Here is a 22,146-nt window from a genome sequence, read left to right as displayed (position 1 = left end):
CCTTTACCTTTCCACCTCTGCTCTCTGCCCAGGGTTGGTGATGGCAGCAATGTAATGCATGATGTATTTGCTGGCCTCAGTCTTCCCAGCCCCACTTTCACCTGAGGGTACAAATAGAGAGATGACACCTGACCAAAAAAAGCACAAAACTCATTGACCAGCAGATCTGCATCCCCTGACAGTGTTCCTGGGTTTTATCATTGGTATTTGGGGGTTTTTTTAGGCCACCTGATTTGTGTGCACTTTGACCATCAGGCCATAACCCTGCCTGGCTGGTGGTGCTGGGTTAGGAGCAGTAGAGATGGAAGATTTCACAGGTTGGTGAAGGGCCTGGCACAGAGAGGATCAAAAGGAATATTGTTGGAGGAGAAAGCCTGGCATGCACTGGGGAGCAGCTCTGCTGGGAGCTGCAAGACAAGGGAGCAGTGTTGAGCCCAGCAGCTCAGGGCTCTGCCTCGTCAGAGCTGCCGAAGCATGGGAACATCAAGGAAAAAAAGTGCCAGGATCCAGATAGCAACAGTTGATGGTACAAGCCCAGCTCCCCCTGCCAGGGCCATGGAAGGCAGCAGTCTGGCCATCAAACCAGGGAACAAAGCACTGGCCCTGTCAGCCCAGGGACAAAAGGCAGCAGCTTGCTCCAGGGAGCCCTGCCTGCAGGGCACTGTGTGGTGGCAGCAGGGATGGAGCCAGGGACTGACACCAGCTCTTCAATTTGATAAGAAATAATTGCTAAGGTCTCCACACACAGATTCAGATGCAAATAAGCAGTTTTAAGGTTAATGAAGTTTTCCTTTATCAAACGCCCATCATCAGCCCAATCATTCTTCTTTCTGTGCCCAGCATTTCACAGAGATCAAGTGTTCATCACAAGGAGAAGCCTCTCAGCTTACCTGATATTACAATACAGGTGTCTTTTGATCTCCTCTTCATGGCTTTGTAAGCAGCATCAGCAATGGCAAAGAGGTGAGGAGGCCTCTCATACAGCTCCCTCCCTCTGTACTGCTCAATCATGTCACGCCCATAGATGTTCAAGTTTTTGTAAGGATTCATGGAAACGACCACTTCCCCAATAAACGTGTAAATCCGGCCCTTTTCAAACCTGCCCAGGATGAGACAAAAAGGGGGAAAGGGAATCAGTGAAATGGGGAGACTCAGAGTGTATCAGGGGAACTCACCAACCCACCTCCCAGTGAAACATCACCACAAACCACTGCCCCCAAACATCACCTGAGCTGGGGCCACATCAGCCCTGATGTGACAAGGACAAAGAACCAGGGACAGCTGGAGAAGAGAAGACTCCAGGGGGACCTCAGGGCTGCCCCCCAATCCCTGAAGGAACCTCCAGGAGGTGGCAGAGGGACTTTGCATCAGAGAGTCCAGGGACAGGAGAAGGGGAAAGGGATTGAAACTGCAGGAGAAGAGGCTCAGAGTGGATCTGAGGAAGAAGTTGTTCAGCAGGAGGGTGCTGAGCCTCTGGAACAGATTGCCCAGAGAAGCTGTGGCTGCCCCCTCCCTGGAGGTGTTCAGGGCCAGGTTGGATGAGGCTCTGAGCAGCCTGGGCTGGATGAGAGGTGTCCCTGGGCATGGCAGGGGGATGGAGGGATGAGCTCTGAGCACCTGTTCTCTAAACAAGAGAAAAAAATGAAGCTTGTGTAAAAAAAAATTAAAAGTTTAAAAGATTTTTCCAAAGAAATTGAGATTTTATCGCAACTTCTGGAGCAGAAGAGCAGAGAAGGAATTTCAGGTTAAGAGCTGAAGGATTCAATCTGTGTCTGCTCCTCAGGAGGAGGAGGATGACAGCAGATTTAGGGATGAACTGAGGCATCTCCCCCGTTCCCTCCCTGTACTGAAATCTCCCAACATTAGATGGCACCAAAACCCCTCCAGAGAGCACCAGGGCCTCACTAAGAGCTGAAGACTCCGGCACAAATTCCAGCCTTACTTTATTGAATTTATTACCACCCCCATGTGGTGACAGCCTTGACATTTTCTATTGTTCATTTGAGAATTTTCTGCAGCATCTTGGCAGCGTTAGTTTTTAGCAGGTGTAATAAAACTCGAGGAATACAAACCAGCAACCAGAAGCCCACTTGCTAAAAGGGATTTTGCCTCTAATTCCAGCTTCCTCCAGAAACACTTCACTAAGGACACACAAATTGCATCTTTTTTTTTTTTGTCCCTGCATTCACTTGAAACTGAAGGTAATTCTGATACACATTTCCAAAGCATCAGTGGGCTTAAAATGCAAAGACATTTTCTATTTTGGAGATGCGTGTTGTTTGAAAGGTACCAAAATGGTTTAGAATCTTTAAGATGTATAAGATATATAAGATATATAACATTTAGCAACAGCAACCACAGCTCAGGAGCCAACCCTTGCAGCAGAGCTGATGGATCCCCCCAGCACCACTGAGCAACCACTACCCAAGTCTGGGATGCACTACAGAACCACAATCTTAAAAAAAAAACACCTGATAGTTCCTTCACTTGAGATGGACGTGGGTACCCAGGAAGCCTCACCCAGTCTGTGCCATTTGCTGCCCCTAATTTTATTTTTTCAAAGCAGAAAGCAGGTGGGAATCATGGTGCTGGGGAGGTACCAAGCAGGCAGCAGCAGATAAATGTGGGTGCTCAGGGATCCCAGGCTGGGGCTGCACCCTCAGGAGCACCCAAGGGACTCCACACATGCACAGGAGAGCTTAAAAAAAAAGAACAAACCGAAAAAACAACACAATCCTGTTTCTCTTAAGGAGATCAGATCACACTGGGGCATCCATTTGTAATAGAAACCTTTACAGTGACATCAAAATCTGCAGAATCCTTCCCATCCTTTTGGAGCTGGGCCATCCAAGAAAAGGCAAAGTGTAAATGGAGAACAGAGGCAGCTCCACAAAAGCCACTGCACAGCAGGCACAGCAAGGCTGCTCAAGAGGCTATTGATGAGAAAAATAAAGATACAGCAGTTTCTGGAGGAGGTTTTAGGCCCCATCCTCCTGCCAGCTGTGCAGGCAGGGGGCTCAGGGCATCAGAGAGGTTGGGTTTGTTTTAGCTACCAAGAAGGGAAAAAAGGACACCCCTGGTGCTGTGTCATGCCAAGCCACCACCACAGCACCCAATCCTCTGACCTCTTCCTTAAGCAATGAATTATGCAGACTTCCAGCAGAAGAGCACAGGCTCAGTTTCCTCCCTTGACACTTCAAGAGTCCCCACTGCCTCCTAAGCAGAACCCCAGATCTGCTGGTGCCAGCCTGGGGGTCCCAGGCAGCAGTGGGACACAGGGACACTGGGACACAGGGACACTGGGACACAGGGACACATTGCCTGAGACACAGGGACACTGGGACATACAGCCTGGGACACAAGGACACAGGGACACAGGATCACATTGCCTGGGACACAGTGACACGGGGACACAGGGACACAGTGGCTGCTCCAGACCCCACAGCCCTGGGCCTGGATGCCAGGTCTCTCATTTGGCTTTGAGGCCAAGATTTTTAAGGTTTCACCAGACAAGTTGTGTCTTTAAGCTCTGTGGCAAAAGGCAGGATGAGCCATCCCTGGGGCTGACAAACAGCACCTCCCAAGCCTGGATTTGGGGATGCGGAGTTATCAACAACTTCCTGACACCCTCTTTGCCTCTCTGCTCATTTTGGGTTTTGTTTTACCTCTTAGCACCAGAGTCTTAATTCCAGGGCTGTGTTTAGAGGGTCCTACAAGAAGCTGTTGCTCCTCACCCCTCCTTCCTGCCAAAGCCTCTTTCCAGCAGCCAGCACAGCCCAGTACAGCCCCAGTACAGCCCCAGCACAGCCCCAGCAGAGCCCAGTACAGCTCCAGCACAGCCCAGCACAGCTCCAGCTCAGCCCAGCACAGCTCCAGCTCAGCCCAGCACAGCCCCAGCAGAGCCCAGTACAGCTCCAGCCCATCCCAGTACAGCTCCAGCACAGCCCAGCACAGCTCCAGCTCAGCCCAGCAGAGCCCAGCCCAGCCCAGTACAGCTCCAGCACAGCCCAGCACAGCTCCAGCTCAGCCCAGCACAGCCCCCAGCACAGCCCCCAGCCCAGCCCAGTACAGCACCAGTACAGCACCAGCACAGCCCCCAGCCCAGCCCAGCAGTGCCTGTTTTCCTTACAGCACTGCTTTCAGTCTTGGTTTTCCTTGCCCCAGGACTCGTGCAAACTTAAGAAAACAACCAAGGGCATCAGCCCAAACTGGGAAGTTCAAACTGTGTTAAATTTGCTGTTTGCAGCAGGACAAGGTCAGCAAAGCTCTGAAGCTCCCCAGCACTTTCTGGAAGGGCTGATTCCTCAGGCAAGGGGAGCTCAGTGGTGCCATGGATGGTGCCACCAGTTCAGACCAGGAGTGGGGTTTTGGAAAGCCCCCTACAGCACCTGATCAAAGGGACCCCTGCCAACATCCCCACAGTCAATCTGTGGATTTGTTTGTATCATAAAAAACACATTATCTTCTGCTGTGACTTGGAGGGGGACAGATTTCCCTGGAATGAGGCCATGCAAGTAATTTCTGTACCATTCTCTTCTGGTTTTTCCACTGATTTCTCCGGCTTCTGAAATCTACCTCAGCAGCCAAAAAGAAAGAGTTTTTAATCCTTGTGAGTTATTTTCATGAAGAACATCAGCCCCTTCATGAGAGGTTTTTATATTCCTTTTTATTACCTTGTTAAAACATCAGTTGATAGGGAGATAATATAAACCTCTAGGTCACAGAGTATGAATCATTTAAAGGGACAGAAATGACTTTCTGTGAAAGAAGATTGCCAAGGAAAGAAAAAGGCTCTTACTCTGTTTTGAAGTTTTTATTTTTAGGGAGTTGAAGGGATTTGGAATGAAAAAATAATAAATAACCTTAAGTCCAGACATCCTCCATTCACATCCTTTTGCCCCTGGAAAATACACTGCAGAAATCAGAAAGCTGAAGCAGAAATCTTCACCACCAGAGAGCACTCACATTTAGGATTTCTCCCACCTGACAAACTCTCCAGTCAAAAATAAAACTGTTCTTACCGAGGAAATGATGCAACTTCAAATGCAGGCAGTACAAATAAAGAAAAGAGTCAGTTGGCAAGACTTGGAACCCACACTCCAAAACAACATCTGCAGAACACAGCCCATGAAGCAGAGGCACCCCTGCCATGCAACTGCCACCCCGGAGCCTGCAATTCCAATTCTACAGGGAATTTCTAATTAATCAAGTCCATGGCAACTCCTCTGTACTGACAGATAAAATAGGAACGTGCTGGGATCACAGGAAGCAAGGCAGAGCTCCTCAGCAGACTTGTGAGATAACCTCTGCCAGGGCTGCTTTGCAGGGAGATCCCAGCCTGGGCTTTGCTGGGCTGTGAAATGGCTCCTCAGAAACACATTTCCCAGTCTTCCCTCCATCTGTCTCCTATCTTGAGGAGCAGAGCAACTGCTGGAAAACCCTCTCAAGTCACCAGTCCTCTCCTTTTCAGTTACTTTAAGAGCACTGAAGTGCAGCTATTGGTATTCGGGATCATTTTTCTCCTAAGAAAATAAAACTTCTTTCACCTGGAGCTACTCCCTTCCTCCCTGCTCACAGACTGACATCATATTGTGTTTTACAGACACACCTCAGCTTTCCCACAGGAGCAGGTGCTCAGGAAAGCTCCTTGGTCTCAGCCTTTCCCACTCCCTGATGCTCCAGATGCTCCAGGAACAGAAAATCTTCACTCCCAGCCACCACCCAAAGGCAGGATTTCAGTTGAACTGCACAGCAGTGGCTTAAAGGAAAGGAAACCTTAACAGAAAGAGCAAAAGGAAATAAGTTAGGGCAGCTGCAGGAGCTGCTCCAGATGAGCCAACAGCCACCCTGGTACCACTGGCAGTTAAAGAATAAATAAAAGCTGCTGCTTTCAAACTGTTGAGCTACTCCCAACTCATTAACTCCAACGCACAAACAAACTGAAGCACTCAGGAGCAGCACACTGCTTTTTATTCCTCCCTACTTTGTGCATGGGAAGAACATTCCAGCAGCTGCACCCCTCTCTGGGATGCAGAAGAGGGACAGTTCCTGGAATCACCCCCTGTGATTCGGGCAATTCCCCCAAAAGGGCTCAAAGGTCTTAGTGATTTTTTTATCACCAAATATATAAACTTAAAAAGATCCATTCCTGCAGTCTTTGATTCCATTCTCATTGCAAACACTCATGAAGACATTTAATTAAACTTGTGTTCCTGAAGAGATGCTCGTGGGTAGCCCAGGATGGGCCTTTAGGAAGCACCAAGACAGGGAATTGGAGTCGACTTCTGGCAGTGAAACTCTGTTTACCTGGTTTAAAATGCAAGAATGTCTCTCACATAAAGGAACAACTATTCTGCTTTGGGAAGTAAGGTGATTTTGCCTGAGTGTGCCCCTCACCCTGTGTGTCTCAGACAATTGTGCCTTTTATGTGTGATCCTGTGGTCTCCCTCCTGAAGATTCAGTGCTACCTAAAGACTTTATTTCAGGTAAATCTTGAAATAAACTCAGCTGTCAAGCAGGAAAGAATGACTCCCAAGTCTTTCAGAAAATTGCTCATAAACTGTATTACAGCAAATCATCCTCACCACAAGAGAACTCAGATAAACAGGATTTGTGTTGGCAGAACTGGAGCTAAAATATTCTTGCTGCAGTTGGAAAAACAGACCAAAAAAACTGTCCAGTCAGTACTCCCACCCTGCACTAGGAAAACAATCCAAGTCTGTCACGATACTGAATGCAAATGTTTACAGAGTTTTGATCCATCCTGAGGACCAGAGAAATGGGAACTTAAGTTCATCTCATGTGCAGGTGAAATTTTTGCTTGCAGTTGTCCTGCACAGATCCAGTTTTCAGATGCTGCCAGTTTAATGAAATAGGAAATGCCATTCAGTGAGCGTTCTGCACCACTCCTTTCCTGTAGGGAGGGAGCAGAAAGGGCAGGCTGAGGAATACTTCATTCATCTGAGATTTTCACAGCCAGGAAATCAGGTTAAAAACCTGGAAATCAGGTTAAAAGAGTCCTTTGTGACGATGAAATTTTTACATTTTTTTTCCCCCCAAGAAAATTGTAAACTTCAAATGCCTGGTGCCACATCTTCCTCCACAAACCAAAGTTTAAGCAAAGTGACTGTAACTGGATGAGGCTGATCCAGCTCCAGCCCCACTGACCCTTGAGTCATCTCTGCAAACCCACGAGGTAAGGTCAGGGGAAAGGAAAACAGCAGATGGGTGCTAAGGCTGAATAAAGGCTAATGCTGTGAAACAGAGCTAGCTAGAGATGAGAAGAGCATTAAAATCCCTCTCCTTACACATGAAGTTAAAATACTAACTTGAAAAAGAGCCAAGCCACTAAACCCAGGAGTCACTGAACTCTCCTTCCCATTTGCGTCAGGCAGCCCGAGCCGTCCCAAATCCCGCAGGGAACCGGGGCAGCTCCTGGAGCACTCCTGGAAGCACAGCTGAAGGCACAAGCAGACTTGAGATGAGACAAAAGGAAGTTCTTTGAAAAGCTTCCAGGGGCAACATCGTGCTTTGTGGGTTTGTTTCAATCCACACACAAGGGAGTTGCCACCAGGTAGAGGGAAGAACCTTGCTCCCGGTTTCTCAGCACAGAGCAGTAAAACACTCCCAGCCTCCACGTGAAAAGTGGCTGGAATGCTGTAAAATGGTAATGAAATTCCCATATTGCTCTGCTTTGAGCAGAAGGTTGCCCCAAATGACCTCCTGAGGCTGAATTAGCCAATGATCCTCTATCTAACCAGAAAAGAGTACAACAGGCTTGGGAAAACACCATACAAGGGACTGCCACCTACCTGTAATCTCCAACTTTTTCACCTGTCAAATAAAAGCACATAATCTATAAAAGGACAGTAAAAAAAAAATAAAAGCAAGCTCAGCAGCCAGGTGGGTTTTTCTATCACTGTAATCACATGTGAAGTCCAATGGAGCGTGAGTGCAGAAGAGCCCAGAGTAAGTCAGAGCCTTGTAAGTCAACTTAACTTGCACAAGGCTCATAAAACTCCAGATGAGGCAAAGGTAGAAGAGATCACTGTATAAATAATCAGTAGGTGAATATTGTATTGCCAGGTAGCCAGAAGAGATACAGGGAAAACTGCACAGGCTCACACAAAATGAAAATGGGAATGGACTGGCCAACACTGAGAGTTCCTGTCCTGGGAATGGTCCTGGAAGAGCATTTCAGGAGAGGCAGAAAGGAGCAGGGAGCCTTGCAGGATGTGGGTGAACTGCCTGATGGATGTGGTGAGATTTGGCTTCCTGCTCTGACCAGCAACTGACTTTATGATCCATAATGTTCCTTCCACTCCAATGTTACAGCACTTGGGTACTTAAGAGGCTTCACCCTCACTCACCACCTCCTCTCCCCAACCCCCCTGTCCATGTTACCTCTGATAACACCACGGTTATCTGAGCCTTCAGTTCTGTTGGAATATCCACCCCTGTAACAGGGTGTGTCACCTTCAAATAACAAAACTGCAGCACAAAAGGCAAACCCCAGACTGCTGTGGTTGGACAGATCTGCATCATGCAGCAGATGCCCTCTGAGTTCACTGCCCTGGGCCAGTGGTGCATGAATTCTGCAGTAGCAGCTCTGCTGAGCAGTGCCCAGGCAAGGACGAGCTCAGACTGCTGAGTAACAACCTCTCAGGGGATGCTGAAGGAACTGTAAAACCCTGCAACCCAACAGAAAGACAGGAAACGTTCAGAAAAACAAAATCCACAGGTGACACCCTGCTACTTCCTCCTAACTTCTCCAGTATCTGCAGGAACCAAACCCCATCCACGTGGCTGCTGGTGACCCTGGTACCACAGCACCCTCACACAAACAGGCAGAACCCAAAGTCACAGCAGCAACCTCACTGATTTTGACTTCCCACCTCATCTTCTAAGCCATCTCTGTCTTTATCACCCTCCCCATTTCCTTTACACACTGCAGTCAGCAGAACTTTGCACCACTACCTAACTACACCTCTATTTATCCCAGAGCCCAGGTGGCAAGGTACAAATCACTGCATTTCACAGGGGTTTTTTTGTAGATGCTTGGAGACCCTTCTGCAGTCAGCTGGCCATGAGATGCTGATGTTCAGATGCTTCATTGTTCTGCTGTGAAGGAATATTCTGCATTTGTTAAACTCGTGCCCAGTGCTGAGCTCTGCCTGCTGCTGGAGTCTCCTGAATACACCATTGTTTTGAGGCAGGGCTCAAAAAACCCAAGAATCATCTTGTGGTATTAAGACACAGAACACCACCTGCAAGCACTCCAAAAGGTTTACTTATTCCTTTGGTACTAAATCTAAAATAAAACTAGATGCCTTATTTATACAAGCACGGGTCATGCAAGTCATGTAAAAGGCAAAATATGCAAATAACACACAAATTCTGATTCTGCATAATTAGGGTTCCATTTAGAGCTGTTGCAGTGATCTGCACCTCCTCACCTAAACACCAACACTGATTATGTAGTCCCTAAGCAGGACTCTTTGTTTGCTGAGCACCAAACCAGGCAGACTTCTTCAGGCACCCTGAGACTTCCCACAGCTCTTGGGGTTTTGCTGGGACCTGTCCTGGCAGCACAGCAGATCCCCAGCCAAGGGCTCCAGCAGACAAACTGCTGAGGCTGAAAGCAGCAGATGAAGATTCCACCTCCAGCTGCCCCTCCAGCTCCTTTGCCAAAGCTTCCCTCCTGCCATGGCTGCTGAAGGGACAGTGTTGGACACCCACGATCTTGGTCACCCCACGTCCAGATTATCCCTGACACCACTTCCAGATAACAAGAACTTCAGAGAGCTGAGGGGGGGACAGAGCCAGAAGCAATGGAAAGGAAAATGAAGTTTGCAAATCACCAAGCAAATAGGTTTTAACGTGGTATGTCCTGTAAATAAAGGCTGAAAGGACTTCTCCTCATGCTTCCTTGGAAGTGTGTCTGGTCAGGGAAACCTTCCCATTTTTTGCCCATAGATATGGTTCAGGTTTGTTGTGGGACTTTCTTGCATTTTATATTTTCTATTGGGAAGGCTCCATGTTACCTAAGAGCAATCTGACCCAGAACTGCAGTAAAATCCCCTCTTCACCACCTCTCAGTCTCTCTCCTCACTCGCAAGAACAGAGCAGGTGCCCTGGAAGAGAAACCCTCAGCTCCCCAGAAACAAGATTAAATATGTGTACCTGTGCTGAAAAGGCCCAGTAAACACAAACAAACAAACAAAGTTTGTTCTTCCAATTAAAGAGTAACCAACAATTTACAGGAAGCCCAGGGACTTCAGCCCAAGTCACGAGTGTGACTGACCTGGCAGATCCAGCATCAGGATCTTTTTCCCTCCCACTGAAAGGAAAACATCAAGAAGGGAAGAGAAGGAATTATACAGGGAACTCTTCAAGCATCCCCATGGATATGGAAATGCAGGGTGGGAGAGGCAAGAGAAGCACAAGAATTTGCACAACTGTCTTATGTACTTTACATTCTTTGAATGGAACAAATTCTGAGCAGCAGGAGTGCTGTTCAGCACCATCATTCGCTGCAGAAGGAGTCAATTTCTAAATGCCAACTCTACTGGGCTGCTCCCAATGATAAAGCTGGGGGAACATCAGCAATGTGGAAAAGGACTTAAATGGTTTGATTATTAAAACAGATTACTTGATTCACATGCTGCTTATTTTATCGTTTTAAATTATCACTGGGAAGATTGTGTTATTTACTTCCTTTACATTTTATGTATTTTTTTTCTGCCTACTCAGGAGCTGTAGGACTCAAGTGGTATTGTGAGACAGCACAAACCCCACACCCACAGCCAGCCTGTAAAATATCTACAGCTCCTCTGCCACAAGCCAAGATGACTCTGACCACACCACTGCATTTTAATTCGAGGCCACTGGAACTCGGAGCCCCGTGAAAGGACTTAAAGCAGAAACTTTTCAGACCATGCAGCAGCCCAAGATTTCAGGCAGGCTCCTGAAGTATCCTTTATTAGGTACTGAGCATCAGTTGGTGCCAATCACCCCACATTGCTGAACAATAAGTTTAATAACAAACTTTTCAGCCAACAATTATTTACTGAAAGGACAATTTTAACCTGGAGTGGTGGCCAAGTGCATGCTCTCAGCTTTGGTCTCCTCTCACTCTCAGAACCAGCAGCACAGTGAAGCTGATGGCTGCTCCTGTCCAGGCTGATCCTACTCCTGTTTGACCCAAGGCAGGAGGCAGCAGGCTCAGTCTGAAGGGATGAAGGGACCACCAGAGCTCCCTGCCCCATCCCCACCACACTCATGCTGCAGCTTCAGGCAGCAGCTGGAAGTAAACATTATTTTCAGTAAGAGCAGCACAGGTTTTCAAATGAATTTTGCTACTGGCCTTCTTTATATATAATTATTTTCTTAGAAATCAGTTTAATTAACAGTGCAGAGCTATGACACATCCTCCTCCAAGTGCAGCTATGTTTCTCTTTTCCTCCTGAGTCATCAGCTGCTAAGCCCTTGCAGAACAGCAACATACTGCAATGAAACACAAAGAAACACAGTTTGAATCATCAAGTCTGGCAGTCACAAACTGTCAATCTCTTTAAACCTTTTTAAAATATATATGAGATCATCTATTGGGCGGAAAAATTCCTATATTATTTTTCTTTTTTTTTTTTTTTTTTTTAATTAAGAGGCTTGTATTATCCTTCCCACATTCATTCAATCATCCCTTCATCCCACCAATACTTGTGAGTTGGAATAACAGAGGTTACACTAAGTTAGTAATAATCAAAACCCTTTATTATTTCAGCTGCCCAGCACACCTGGTGCTCCCCTTCCATCAGGCCATAACAAGTGAGGAAAATGGATTCACTGGATCCAAGGATCTCTGAAAGCAATGGGATGCTTCAAGTTCCTCAAAATTATTTTTCTGTCTTATTTGGAAAGCACAAGCAATCCAAGCCCTGAGGTGTGTGCCAGCAATCCAGAGTGAAACACAACTCCCACACCTCATGACTTTGGTTCTGTAAAACCCACCCCAAATCCCCACTTGCCCAATGAGAAGCAGCAGCAAAGCTGACATCCTCACCCCAAAGTAACCTTTTGTTATCTAAAAAATTCTGTTCAGACCTTTCTCAAGCACAACACCGTTTTCCACACCTATTGATGAAAAAATGTAACCCCCCAACACATGCAACCCTTATTACTTGCATTTAAAATAATTAATATCTCGTCATGCACCAGTCTCTACTCCATTACTCATCCAAATCCACAGTGGGGTCTTCATGGCCTTTTTATTACATATATATATTTATGGGATATGTATATATATTTATGGGGTTTATATATAAATGTAAAACTAACTCTTAAGGTTTATATTTACACAAGATCCTTCCTAGTGCATGTTGCACACACTCTTCTAAGATGAAGAATAAATGAATAAAGAAGACTTTTACAATCCAGTAAGAAAATCCATCTGTAGCTTGGGGATACAATGAAAGGGTTGGAGGGACTTGACTTGCAGATAAGGGCAGGGTTCAAGGGTTTCATCCACAGCACTTTCATGCAGTGCCAACAAAATTATTACAGATCCTGGGTTTGTCAAAAGGAAAGTGGAATATATTTATGAAATGACTCCTAAATATATTCATGAGAGACTTACAGGAAAAGAAATAAAGCTCAGTTATTTCCTCTTTGCATCTTTATCCTTTGAGAAGGAGAACAAAGGAATTTGACACTTGAAATCTACTCTCATCCTGAGCACCCTTTCCTTGGCCCTTTAGCTGGAGCACAGCCTCACCAGCAGCTCAGGAATCAGTCCCCCACACAGATAAATCAGAGGCTTTGCTCAGTTGTTGCTGTGGTGCAGAGGTCATTAATGCTGATAAGGCAGGAAATAAGGACAGTTATTAACACCATATCTTCACTTCTCTCAAAGTCCCAGGTCAGAGGAGATAAAAACCAACTAATTATTTCTTTCACTTCTCTCCCATGCAGGAAAGCTTTGTCTCCTGAAGCCAGTTGCTTTCGTAGTGAAATTTCTGTCTAAAAGAATTAAGAGTTGAGCAGTGAAAATGCCAGCAGGAAATGGGCCACCCTTCCAACCCCTCCAGTAACCTGATACAAGATGAATCCTTCCCCGAGTTCAAATCTGTTGATGTAACCCCCAGGAAGACAGCCCAGGGATCCAGAACAGTTTGCCACCACCTAAGTGTCAGTTCACCCTGAAAATCTCACAATAATTTACTGTGTCTCATCTTCTTCTGGAGTGGACACCAAGAGATCCCCCCTGGGCAAGGCAGCCAAGGGCTCCTGCCTGGCCTCTGCAAACACCAAGTGGAAGCCCTAAAACTCAGGCCTGTCAGGGGAAAACCAAACAAAGAAAACCCTGCAGTCAGAGCAGCCAGAGCTTGTGGTTTCCTCTCTGCCAGAAGTGGGGAGAGAAGGAAGGTTGGAGGGAGAGGAAGTAAGAGAAAAAGTGTCATTCCATCAGCTCAGGTTTAGTGATCAGTTTCCACATTTAATGTCAACAAGTCAGATTTTACTGTCCTGCCACAAAGCCCTGGTAACTCTTCATTCCATTGCCATTGTTGCTTCCTCTAGTTTATTCTATTTTAAATGCCAGTTTATGTACAATATATATAAATAACTAAAATATATTAAAACAAAACCCTGCTAATATTTTATGAAGTCATGACAGCATTTCCTTGTCTTTCCTGACTGCACCTCCTCCCACTACATCCTTGAGCCTCCTGAGCCCTTCCCAGAAGCTCACTGAGCTGCTGGCTGGAGTCACACAGCACATGCAGTGTCCCCTCATCCTCCTCTGCTGCCAGTCCAGGACCCTGCACTTTAGAGCTCAGCTTTAAAGGAGTGGCTCAGCGTCCTGAGATCACCCAGGGGCTGATCCAACCACCTCCAGGAGCAGCACCACCTCCCCTCTCCATGGCACCACTGCTGTTACCAACCTCAGCACCAGCTGTGTCACTTTTGTGTCCTTGCTGCACAGACAGGGCTGCACCACATGCCCCGGGATGATCCAAGCAGTGGCCTCAGCAGCTCCTTGCCCCCAGGGGATTTGTCAGCCCCACTGCTGCATCTGCAGCACTCCTGGGAGAGGGATCTCCCTCAAACAGCTCCTTTGTGCACAGACACTGCCAGAGCTCCCCAGCAGAGCACACTGTGCACCACACCCCATGGCTGCTCCCAAAGGCACCTTCCTGTGGGCCAGGTTACATTTGTTTGGCACCAGGAGCCCTGCAGGACAAAGCCAGAGCTCTGCAGGAGCAGCACCAGCATTCCCAGCCTGCCTGGGGTCACCCTGACCCCTCTGCCCTGCCACAAGCCCCTCAATTCCTGCCTCCAGGCAGCTCAGATTCTGGGGTGGATGCATTGAGGTTTCCACTAACTACATAGAAGAGATCTTGACATCACAGTTTGGTGGCCATGTGGCAGAACAGGTTCACCTCCTGCTGGGAGATCTCTGCAGCTTCTTCCCTGAGATCCCTGCTTGGAGAACAGGGTGGCAAAAGGCAGCTCTGTGCAGAGCCTCCTCAGCTCTGCAGCTGGGGCCCCAAAGCAGCAGGGATGCATCCTCCAAGCTCCACACCTTGGCTGCTCTGCTCTGCTCTGCCAGGACAGAGCTGCTCCTGCATGGAGCCCCGAGAGGCCTTTGCCAGTGGGGTGGTTAATGTGCAACCAGATCAGCCACTCCAGGACAACTGAGGATTAGAAGCATAGGAAATAAACCAGATATTACTAAAACAAAACATTAACTTAGTGCTGCTTGACTATCTTTGTTTTTAAGTCCCCCATCTCCCTCATTTAGTAGAGAGAGAAGATGGTGCAAACCCTCAGGTGTTGCTGACCCCAGAAAGCACCAGTTCAGTTTCAGTGTACACACAATCAAACGTGACCTCCACTAACAAGGGGACTTTCAGAAATCTGGGGTTCTTTTGGATGATTTATTGCTGGCCTGCTCCCTCCCTGATCACCCTTCCCATAGCAGGGCAGTGTTCACACCTTGCAGCCTCTGCCTCTGCTCCTGTCCCAGGCCACAAGGAGCAGAGGCTGAAGAGTTCCCAAGACCCTGACACACAAAGTCCTGGGCATCACCCTCCCCCATGCAGCACACCCAAAAACTGCTCAAGTGGGTGACTGGCAATTGAAACACAGCCTCTTGCTGCACTTCTTGGTTTCTCCATAGCACTGATTGCCTCATAAGTGGTAATTATGACAGAAAGGCTGAGAGGATGGCACGTGTGGTGGTTTCATCACATGCTGATCAGTTACAAGCTGTATCTAACAAACAGAGGTACCAGGAGGCAGTACTTTAAGAGCTTCTAAACTATACCAGCCCTTTTGGAACTGCAGGTTGTTGGGTGACAATTACTTGTAGACCACAGCAATTATTGAGGCTGTTATCTTCACAGCTGGATCAGAAAGCAGCATGCTGTGCAGCTGAGTCTCACTCCCCAGGTTCTGCAACTATTAAAATGACACAGAGAAATAATCAAAAACTCACAAGGGACCCATTCCTCACGTTCACCCTGAAAGCACTGTCGAAATAACCAAACAAGTTAAAGGACCATTATTAAACCAATGGTATCAACCCAGTAACCTCCATTAGCAGACTACAAGCCTTTACAAGCCATTGCTCATTTACAACAGCACCTTTATTGCTGCTTCATGAACCCTGGAATTGGTTCATGGTCCCTTCATGTTCCTCTCTCTCCCTTTGTACCCAACCTTTAATAAGAAGGCACCACAAGCCAAGAGGGGAGATGTCTGGCCTGGCTGCTGGGTAGTCCTGGCCAGCTCACTGCTGGGCTGTGCTGCCCTTCCCATCCTGAATTCCCCCAGAGCACGGGAGGAATGAGAGGACCCCAAGAGCAGAGGGATTTGGGCAGAGAGCAGCAGAGCAGGGAGTTGTTTGTACCCAGGACAGGAAGGGGTGACCATGCAGATCTGCAGCAGGAAGGGAACTCAGAGCAAAGAGCTGCAGGCTGAGCAAAGGGAGCTCCTGAGCTGGGACCAGGGACCTAGCCAGGAACAGAGGATTTCTGGCAGCACCACTTCTTTGGGGATCAAGGTATCATTTCAGCTATTGACAGATGATTCGGTGAGGCATCCAAACAAAAGTCTGTTTCAAATCAAAACGTCTGACATTATGGAAGGACACATGCTGGCTGCCAGGCACTCCCAGGCAGGATTGCAATTACAGGCATTGCCTCCTTCACAGCTGGCACTCCCCAGCCATAATCATAATAAAAAGGAGGACGTTAAAAGAACAAGCATCCTGTATAGATCCAGAGGAAATGAAGACAATAAAAACAGCTGTAAACTAGTTCCAGTGACCAGTGGACCACAAAACTCTGCAGCAGAAAGATCTGTACCTTCCTCCACATCAAAATAAGTCTGTGTCAGGCTGGATCCTTCAGTAAAATAAGCATAACACTGCAAATCAGTCCCTCAGCCAGGCTGTCAGAGTTTGTACCTCCCACCAGCTGCCCAGAGCTGCAGAGAGAGCAGGAGCCGAGCCCCAGGACCACCTCCAGTCCCTGTTCACCTATCTGGACATGGATGCTGAAAACTCAGAGGAAACCAAAGTTTATGTTCAGTGCAGTGGTGAAACATCATCTGAACAGCTCGTGCCAATGACAAAATGAGGTAAGAGGAGGAAAAGGAAGTAAGTTTCCAAAACAGGATTAGACACCAACGTGAAACTCCTAAGATGCACTGAGGAGCAGAGGCTTTGTTGCTCCTGATACCATCTAGTTCTCACCAGACTTTGCTTTCCCAGGATCTCCATCACAAGGAAGGGGTCAGGAACAACCCAACGAGGAGCTGCTCCCCACAACCTTCCCTCGTGCTGCACTAAGGCACAGTTTCCCCAAAACTTAAAATATGTCCAAAATCTTGAGAAATCCTGCACCCTGGCATACTTCAGGGAACACAGAACTTTCTCAGTGCCAGCCCTTTTTCTCTCCTGCTGCAGCTGAGCAGGACAGGAGCAGGGCAGTGTCCCCCCAGTCCCCTGCTGCTGTGCTTGGTGTGGCCCCACTCTGCCCCAGGGACCTCCTCACCCCATGAGCTGCTCCTGCTGCCTCCTCTCTGGGAGCACTCCTGGGCAGAGCAGTTCCTGTGAGGAGTTCTGGAGGACACACCAGAAGGCAATTTATTATCAGCAAACGAGCATTCAAAGTTCTGATTCTATCTAAGCCTCCCCCCAATAATCTCAAGGAGTTGAAGGACTCCCTAAATGGAAATGCAACTCATTGGGCTTAAAGGTCATCCCAAAGGAAAACTGCAGGCACCAAAATCTGGCCTGGTGATCCTGCACACATTATTCCAGACTGCCTTGATTCCATTTAGGGCAAAGAAAAAAACCAAGGAAAATGAAGTAGCTGGTGAAAGGGAATTTAAGGAGGTTCTTAACAGTTCTTTTCAATAACAGGGAAAGGGATTTAAAAACCCCTCAGCTGCGGCTCCTGAGCCACCAGTCCTCTTGATCCTCTGAGCACAGCTCTGAGCACAGGCTTGACCCCACCTCACCCTGGTTAAAGCCACCAGAAAAGTCCCCTTGGGGACCCAGCAGTGTCCACCCTGACTGTGTGGCACCTCCTGGAGCTTTCCCACAAGCAGAACTTATCCAAGTTGCAAGCTGCAGCCTTGAAGCACTTCAAATAACACAAAACCAGAAGTTTTTCCTGATTGTTTTCTCATTTTCCTGACTGTTGGCACTCAGGACAGTCACTGAGCAGCAAAGTAACTGGAGGGACATGAGACACAGCTCTTGTCACACAGTAAATAAGGAAACTGGCTCTGTAAACACCCCTCACCCAGGCCTCACCCCTGTCTGCCCCCAGGCTTTGCATGTCACTGCCCCAACAGAGACCACCTCAAGCTTTAAGTTGTTGCCTTGTTAAAACTCACTGCTTTGTTGCCAAACAACTGTATCCCACATAATGCAGCCTCTCTCCAAACCAACCAAAGCTTTCTGGAGAAAGCAACATGCCTTGAATTAGACTTGCTTAAGCTTTTAAGTAAACTTCATAACCTCTTTCAGCCATAGCAATGTCTCAGCTGTTTCAGATGTCTAATGGGCCTTAGTACCTTATTAAAAAACCAACCCAAGTGCCTGCCAGCTGGTTCCTTGCACTAGGAATGATCACATATATGTGGCCATAAAATGTGACTGAAAACTACGTACAGATGGGCCTATGCTTCTAGCATTTTTAAGTTCTCTGGAAAGCCTGCATTTACTAGAGACAGAAAGCAAATCCCAACCTTTTCACAAACCACCTTCCTTTGAATGACTCAAAAAAAGCACCTTAGAGTCACCATCAATCCAGCACAAGGGCAGTGCTGAGCTTAAGCACCCACAAGCCAAAAGGAAACCAAACTACTAAGGAAAATGGAATTACATCCTGCCAGACTGACAGCTCCTCTGTTTGCAGAAAGATTGACTGCATGAAGTATCTGCTATTATTTTTTTTTACAAGGAAAACACACACTGAACACACAGTGGGCTGTTCCACATCCACTGATGATGTTTATTTCCAGCCCAGTGTTGGTAAGAAAAGAGCTTCCATGCCACCACTGCTGCTGCTTAAGGACAGAATTAAAACCACAGGACAATGCCAGAAGCAAAACCAGTGCTGTGCCTGTGGGCAGCTTGCAGCTTGGGCAAAAACATTACAGGAACGTTCAGCAGTCATTTTTAGTCCTACACAACCACTACAGTGACAGAGAGGGAGGCTGAAAGTTTTCTAGACCATATAAAAATTAGACTCAGTAAGTGCTTTCTGTCCTGAGCAGAGCCTCAGGACACTAAACAAACCTCCACAAAATTTATGGATCAACATCAAGCAACAATAACTCTTGTTGGCCACCAAGGAGAGATTAACAAGGAGAAAAGCCAGCAAATTACTCCTGCTGTCAAAACTAAATTCCTGATCAAAATAAAATACAACAGTAGAGCTGCTGGGAATCTGGAGCTTTTGAATGAGCACAGGAATCAATTCTCCTTTATCACTTGCTTCTCAAGGATCTTTTAAATGTGTCTCACAAAAACTAAAAAGCTCCAATCTTAATCCAGGACACTACTAAAGAAGTATCTCAGATGAACCCAATTACTTTTTCACCTTCAGATTATTACAAGAATATTCAAAATATTCAGCCTGGCAGGCTGACACACTACTTTATCCAGTCTCACAGGAGACATTCAGTGTTATTTGCAAAACCAATTCGTGTGTCTTGAGGAGACAAACTTTGGAACAAAGCTCTCACCATGTCAGCTCAGAAGGATATTTCATTCCTTACCCATAACTATGTGCATTGGAAGCAAGAAGCAATGGGACTTCCAGTGTTTAGTGAGGGGCTGCAAAGATGTCAATCCCTATTCTCAGGTGAATGGCAAACTTGTTAGAGCTGTAAAAAGGAGACTTCAGTACTGAAGCTCTTGCTCCGGATAAAGTTTGAGACAGGGAAAGTGCTATGGCAGATGCAGAGTGGCTCTGACTCTTCAGAGGAACACTCCACACTGCATGGCACCAGTGACTCTCAGTCTCCACCTGCCAAAATAAATTTACTGCCATTTAAGGCTGTTAAAATTTTTCCCCAATTAATCATTGCTTCAGTGCAGCCCCAGCCCAAGCTGCCTGTTTTGTCAGAGGTGCTGAGCTGGCTGCAGCCCGTTGTGCAACCACAGCCCATGCCAGGCTGGGAGCTGGGGAGGGTGGAGCAGAGCTGAATAAACACAGGGCTGAAAAGCACCTCCCTGGGACACAACCAACCCCAAGCCAGACCCTCCTGAGCAGCCCCCATCCTGCTGGAAACATCCCCCTATCTGAAGAGTTATTCCTGTTCTGACAGAAGGAATTTCGATTGAAAAGAAGGAACCTGTTTAGGTTTCCTCCAGCTCACCCTGCAGCCCTGAGGGAGCCCTGAGCCATTGATACCCATCACCTTTTGGAAGCAGAATCTGTAAATATTAGGAAGTAACTCTGTAAATGGTGGCACCTCAAAAGCAGCATCCTAGCAAGGCTAATCTAATCCTGGAAACAGAGCTCACACTTCTTTTTAGGTCCTCATCTTTAGGTTCACTCATTTAACCCATAAGGAGTCAGCTACCTCCCATTTAACCTTCTCCATCCCTAAGGCAATTCCTCTTCCAACACCCAATCCACACACAGCAAAGATGACTGCTCCAGGCTCCAAACAAACTGTTTACAAAGGACAAGACAGGCCAGAGGACAAAGACATCAGTAATAAAACGCTGGGCAATGGAAAACAATGTCTGGAGCACCCAAAAAATCTGGAACTACAAACCCTTTTAGCTTCTGTCTGGAGCTGTGTGTTGAGGTTGATCACAGCAGTATTTGAGAACTGCCACACGAGCCCTGGCTGCAAATGCTGCTGCTACTGGGGAATTTTCTAGCAGGAAGATCTTCCTTTGGATAAGGCACTGGCATTTTTACTTTCCTCCAGGATGTTTCAGTAGATGATCAAAGAAAGATCACCAAGAACCAAGGCCCCTGCATGGGCAGGGACACCTCCCACCAGAGCAGCTTGCACAAGGCTTCATCCAAGCTGGCCTTAAAAATCACCTCCAGGGATGATGCTCTCAGAAGGGATCCCAATGCTGGTAGCTGGGGTGCCATTTTCTCTGCCTGATCTTGCTCTCTGGAGAACCTGCACAGAAGAGACTTCAGATTCAAAATGTTTTTCTCATGCCCCAGATCTCTGAGATCTGCAGAGCCCCCAGGCCATGCACTCACAACACAGTTCACCAAAACAAACCCAGACCCTTGCTGCAGTTCTGCAGTGGTGAAACGATCCCTGAAGTGGGGATTTCCCAATGAAAACCTGGGACTGGGGTGGCTCATCCCAAGGGACCATCAATGCTGCAAGCAGAGTCTGAGGTCTGCAGAAAGTGCCCAAGAGGCAGAGGCAGTGGCAGGAATAACAAGTGAGGAGAGAGGCCCTCGGGCAATTCCCACTCCCAGTTATAGAATCAGGGCAGGGGGAGGGCAGGATAAGAGCAGGAACATAAATGGAGACACACTCCAACTACACCTGGGTTTCTGTTTGTTTGCAGGTGGACAAATGGGGGAAGAAAAAGCAAGCTGACAGCTACAGGTCAGTGACTACTGGATGACATGATTAGGTAGCCCACCCAATGCACACTGAAATGACATGTCCTAGATTTGCTGCACCTGGATCTGGGAAATCTGAGTCAGCTCTGGAGGAAACTCCAAGCTGCTCTCCCAGCAGAGTTGTACCTGAGCACAGCAATGCAGGAGCTCAGTCCATAGGAATGCAAAGCCCCCTTCCCCTTAACTCTGGTGTTGCCCAAATTTGTCAGGGAATTGCCAGCTGGGCAACTGAAAAACAAATGTTGATTAAGATGACGGGGGGGTTATATTTGGAAGAGGAACAATCTCATGTACTATTCCTTCACCAGTGTGAGCTAATAAATCAGTTTTCATGAGACCCCAGAACATACTTGGTAAGAGAGTAAGACAAATGAGGACAAGGAGATGCTATCTGCTTCACAGGAAGGTGTTGTACTATTTCAACTTCTCCATGATGTAATTCAAAGCAAGGGAAAGCCAAGCCACAGGAAGAATGCCCAGTTACACCCTGCAAATGTGAAACCCAAAAGCAGAAGAGGGACAAACACTGCAATAGGACCAGAAGCATCAGAAAACACTCAGTGCATGATTACAGAAGGTAACAGCAAAGCAAGGACTCTGTACCAGGGTGACACAAGGGGCACTTCTGTGGCCTCCAGAGGGTCAAGTGCTGGCTAAGAGCAAAGATCTTAAGGAGATTTCTGAAAGCTGACATGTCAGATAACTATGCCAGAAAGAAAAACCTAACCCAAGTATGCTCAGAAATGAGGATTTCCATGGACACCTCTCCAAGCTCTCTGGGGGTGCTGGCAGGAGCAGGGAGGTCAGGGAGCTGGAGTGCTGAGGAAGGGGTAAGGGTGGAAGAGCTGTCACCCCGAGTGAGTGGCAATGCCAAGAGCCCCAGCACCAGCTTGGGACACTGGTTCCCACCCTGGGATGCTCTTGGGGATCCTGAGCAGAGAAGCAACAGATCCTGTCTCCAGCCAAATCAGTTCCCAGCACCTGAAAGCACCTGAGGGCAGGGACATCCCTGCTG

The 22,146-nt window shown here is 47.4% G+C and overlaps 1 protein-coding gene across 4 annotated transcripts in view; it reads right to left on the bottom strand.

Annotated features, from left to right (window-relative positions):
• MYO1D (myosin ID) overlaps positions 1 to 22,146 on the bottom strand; it is a 145,620-nt gene that overhangs the window by 108,552 nt on the left and 14,922 nt on the right. For all 4 annotated transcript variants that reach the window (XM_071728705.1, XM_071728706.1, XM_071728704.1 and 1 more), the window contains exons 2-3: positions 891 to 1,099; positions 8 to 101 (exon numbers count right to left, since the gene is read on the bottom strand). In XM_071728705.1, coding sequence (XP_071584806.1) covers positions 8 to 101; positions 891 to 1,099 — 303 coding nt within the window. The remainder of the gene's footprint in view (positions 1 to 7; positions 102 to 890; positions 1,100 to 22,146) is intronic.

Source organism: Heliangelus exortis, chromosome 29 (genome assembly GCF_036169615.1).
Source record: "Heliangelus exortis chromosome 29, bHelExo1.hap1, whole genome shotgun sequence".
Lineage (NCBI taxonomy): Eukaryota > Metazoa > Chordata > Aves > Apodiformes > Trochilidae > Heliangelus > Heliangelus exortis.
The sequence above is the reverse complement of the archived record's forward strand: the minus strand, read 5'-3'. Positions and strand labels throughout refer to the sequence as shown.